The sequence below is a fragment of the Antechinus flavipes genome, chromosome 2 (assembly GCF_016432865.1).
Source record: "Antechinus flavipes isolate AdamAnt ecotype Samford, QLD, Australia chromosome 2, AdamAnt_v2, whole genome shotgun sequence".
NCBI classification, from domain to species: Eukaryota; Metazoa; Chordata; class Mammalia; order Dasyuromorphia; family Dasyuridae; genus Antechinus; species Antechinus flavipes.
In genome coordinates, this window is record NC_067399.1 from 577,124,715 (window position 1) to 577,128,920 (window position 4,206).

Genomic DNA, 4,206 nt, shown 5'->3' on the forward strand with positions numbered 1-4,206 from the left:
TACTATATGAACTTCATTTTTAGTAACTATTTGCTGACAAATTTTTTGTTCTGATTTAGGGTCCAGATTCTCACTATGGCACAAAAGGATTGAAGAAAGTAGTACATGAAACACCTGCTGCAAGCAAAACAACGTTTTCATTTTTTAGTTCTCCTGGCAATAATAATGGTACATCAATAGAAGATGGACAAATACCAGAAATAATATTTTATACATAATTCAGCAAATAAACAGACTAACCTGAAAGGCATAACTAACTAGCTGCTAATGTTAGTAGTGTGTTATGAATGTTCATAATTTTAATATATAAGAAACATTTTAGTTTCTTAGGAAAGATAGAAAAATGTCCATATTGGCTTTGCATGATTATCATCAGACTATGAAGAACTTAATGGAAAGTGTTTCATTTTCATATAACTAGAAGAAAAGTCAGGACTTTAATTGTAAAAAATACATATTTAAGCAGCTTCTTGTGCTTTCACTTGTATGATTTCATAAATCAGCTTGTTTGGCTGATAATCTTTCAGTAGTTTTTAATTGGAAAGTTCCTTACTTGTTAAGGACAGTAGATGTTTTGGGGTTTTTTACTGTTTTGCCAATTGGATGGGTAAATTGATCCATGTGAGCTTGGTCAGTATTCTTGCTAAACCTTTTATTAATTCAAATAACTGTTTTCAGGAAACATGAAAACTGGATTTGTATCTTTGGTTTTGGGATCTTGGGGAACCACGAACATATTTGGAATTGCATTAAAAATGCTTCTAAGTGTTGAAAAGTATTTATCTGCTTACCTGAGGAAATCTGGAATCCATTTAAAGAATTGGTTATTTTGTAGTAGTATAGTAATGTAGTTACATAGTAGAACTTATAAACTATAAATTGGAGTTTTATATAAATAAATCTACAATAATGTAAAATGTAAAAAAGCAAAAGTTATCTAAGACTGGACACTGCATCACTGCGTGTAATTTTTTGGGGGGTAGGGGTGGAGAGTTTGGAATGAATGATACTTTGTGTTTCAGAGAATGGGGTAATTATAATGGTACATTACACAGAAATCTATTAAACATTTTATTGCTAGTGCTACACAATCATGGATTCAGCTATTCCAGTATATTTGAAACAGAGCAGGTAAAACTCTATTGATTTTTAAGTAAATGATTTGTTATAAAAACATTTTATTCTTGAGAAGGGAATTTCAAAGAATATACTATGGAAGAATCATTAAGTAGAATGTTTGAATAAAAAGTTTTCATCTGAACTAGAACTTTAGTATAAAAGTCTTTTTAAAGTAGAGTCAAGGAAGTATGGTGGTAACCCCTATTTTTCAAAATGACTGGGAAAGGGGAAAGAAGAGTTATATTGTTGTTTTTTGATACCAGTGACTGCAGAGCAGTAAAAATTCTGTTACCTCTAATAGCAAAAAAATGAATTCTGCTTAACTCAAATTTAAACAGAGTATACTTTTTTGTTTGAACCTTTGCCTAAAATACTTCTTATATTATGGTTCTTCTATTTTGGTAAGTACAGTGTCCCAAAAGTATTAAATCTGTTTCTTGATTAAGCTTTTTTCAAAGTCTCAGGATTATTATGATGAACATTAATTATAATTTTAGGTTAGATGTATGTAGAAAGATATAGGAAGCTGGACTCTGAATGTATTATTCTAAAGTACAGTCCTAGAAGTAGATTTTTGAAATATATTTATGCTATAAATTTTAGGGGTAGTTCTGGCTTTGAAATAGATTTCTGGTTGAAGGGGTCTTTACTAATAATGGTTTTTCTAGTTTATGCATATAGTATGATAATAAAAATACATTATTACAAATGCATTGATATAATTCCTAAGAGATATGACTTCTACCACTGCCAGTTTTTGTAGTTTTGATTTCATTTCTAGGGATCTATTGCTACTATTTGGGGAGCTGGCAAAAGTGAGAAACATTCTGACCATTGCCTCATTGGAAAGGCAACTTGCAACTTTGTCACTACACCATTGCGTTATTTTAAATTTATTGGTAAAATATGATTTAGACAATGTTTTCAAAATTAAAAAAAAAAAAACAGGTGATATTTCTTGATCTTGTAGATATGCTAAAATAGAGTTATGTTCTGGATAATCTCATATATAGAAATCATTAATTGGTTGATAGATCATCGTTTTGTGACTTTTTCCACTGCCTTAGAAACGTGTTCCACCCTTTCCTTAAAAACAGAACAATGATCACCACCAAAAACTTTCATCACTTGATCTTGTAATCTCCTTTCCTGAATTTTCTTTCAAGGTTATCAAATATGTTATTGGATTTGGTGATATTTTTCTGTAGCTTTTTATACTATTGATTGCCCTTCCCCTTCTGGATACTTCCTTTGGTTTCAGTGACACTTTCTCCTGGATTACATGTTCCACTGATTTTTTTTTTTTCTGGATCATTTATTTCCCATCCATTTAGCATTACTATTCCCCAACCCCTGGCCTGGGCCATATCTCCAACCTATGTTAGTGACTTAAGCTTTTAGTGATTGGCTTCTAGTCAAATTAACAAAGATTAATTTCCTGCTGTGTGTCAGCTTTTGCTAACTGCTGAGACTATGGAGAAGCAAAAAAAAAAAAAAAAAATGTAATAAGAGGCCATCAGTATAATTGGGAGATTAGAGATGATATTAGACATAATCAGCATAAGGAAGATATTTTAAGGGAGACTGGGAAAGGCTGCTTGTAGAATGTTGAATTTTAGCTGTGACTTGAATAAAGTTGGGCATTCCAGGAAGCTGATATGAAGGGCAATTCCAGGTGGGCACAGCTAATGAAAATAAACCAAATCCACCCAGTTGTACTCTGGCTTCTAAACAAAAGTGCTGTTGTGCCCACTGTCTGTGGGTCAGCACCTGGACATTTCACTGGATAATCAGAATGGAGCTCTGCCTAGCTATAATCCATCTCCTCCCTCTCCAAACTCAGTGTTTCCAGTCACAAGTTCACAGTATCCTTGACTCATCCCTCTCTCTTAAGGCCCAAATATAGTTGCCAAATAATTGTCACTGCTGTTGCAATCCTTCCCACTCACACTTCACCCTTGTGTAACCTTGGCTGTTAAAATAAATAAATAATAAGGAAAGAAAATATTGCAATACTTATTACTTTTTATTGACAGAGCCCATGCCAGGGTAATTTTTTACATTATCCCTTGCACTCACTTCTGTTCCGATTTTTTCCCTCCCTCCCTCCACCCCCTCCCCCAGATGGCAAGCAGTCCTTTACATGTTAAATAGGTTACAGTATATCCTAGATACAATATATGTGTGCAGAACCGAACAGTTCTCTTGCTGCACAGGGAGAATTGGATTCAGAAGGTAAAAATAACCTGGGAAGAAAAACAAAAATGCAAGCAGTTTATATTCATTTCCCAGTGTTCTTTCTTTGGGTATAGTTGCTTCTGTCCATCCTTGATCAGTTGAAACTGAAATATTCTCTTTGTGGAAGAGATCCACTTCATCAAAATACATCCTCAAACAGTATCCTTGTTGAAGAATATAATCTGGTTCTGCTCATTTCACTCAGCATCAGTTCATGTAAGTCTCTCCAGGCCTCTCTGAAATCATCCTGCTGGTCATTTCTTACCGAAGAATAATATTCCATAACATTCATATACCACAATTTACTCAACCATTCTCCAATTGATGGGCTTCCATTCATTTTCCAGCTTCTGGCCACTACAAACAGGGCTACCACAAACACTCTTGCACATACAGGTTCCTTTCCCTTCTTTAGTATCTCTTGGGGATATAAGCCCAGTAGTAACACTGCTGCAGGATTTTCATAAATTAAAACCAAGCCTCCTCATTAGGTCACTTTCCTCAAAACTTTTGAAGCTCACTGGCGGTTTCCAACTCACACTAGGGCTCCCCAACATGTCACCAAGCCCTGCAGTCTTACTGCAACTCGTTTCCCTTCTTGCACAGTCTATAGAGTCAAACTGCTCCATGACGAAGTCCATTCACTTTGAATTTCGGTCTCCTGGAGATGGACTCCCACCGGTTCTGAACCATTTGGTTGGCCTGGCTTCTGTAGAACAGGAAAAGGCTCTAACTTATTACAGCGTGCTCATTTTATAGACGGGAGGGCGGCTGCCTAACGAACAGCTGCGACAGAACCTGGGCCCCCTCCCGGAAGCTACGTGCTTTGGGTCCGCCTTTTTAATACGT

At 35.3% G+C, this 4,206-nt stretch overlaps 1 protein-coding gene across 2 annotated transcripts in view; it reads left to right on the forward strand.

Annotated features, from left to right (window-relative positions):
* HDGFL3 (HDGF like 3) overlaps positions 1-3,124 on the forward strand; it is a 190,152-nt gene extending 187,028 nt beyond the window's left edge. For both annotated transcript variants that reach the window (XM_051981179.1, XM_051981180.1), the window contains one exon: positions 60-3,124. In XM_051981179.1, the coding sequence (XP_051837139.1) occupies positions 60-218 (159 nt within the window). In that variant the 3' untranslated portion in view covers positions 219-3,124. The remainder of the gene's footprint in view (positions 1-59) is intronic.
* The last annotated feature ends 1,082 nt before the right edge of the window (positions 3,125-4,206 follow it).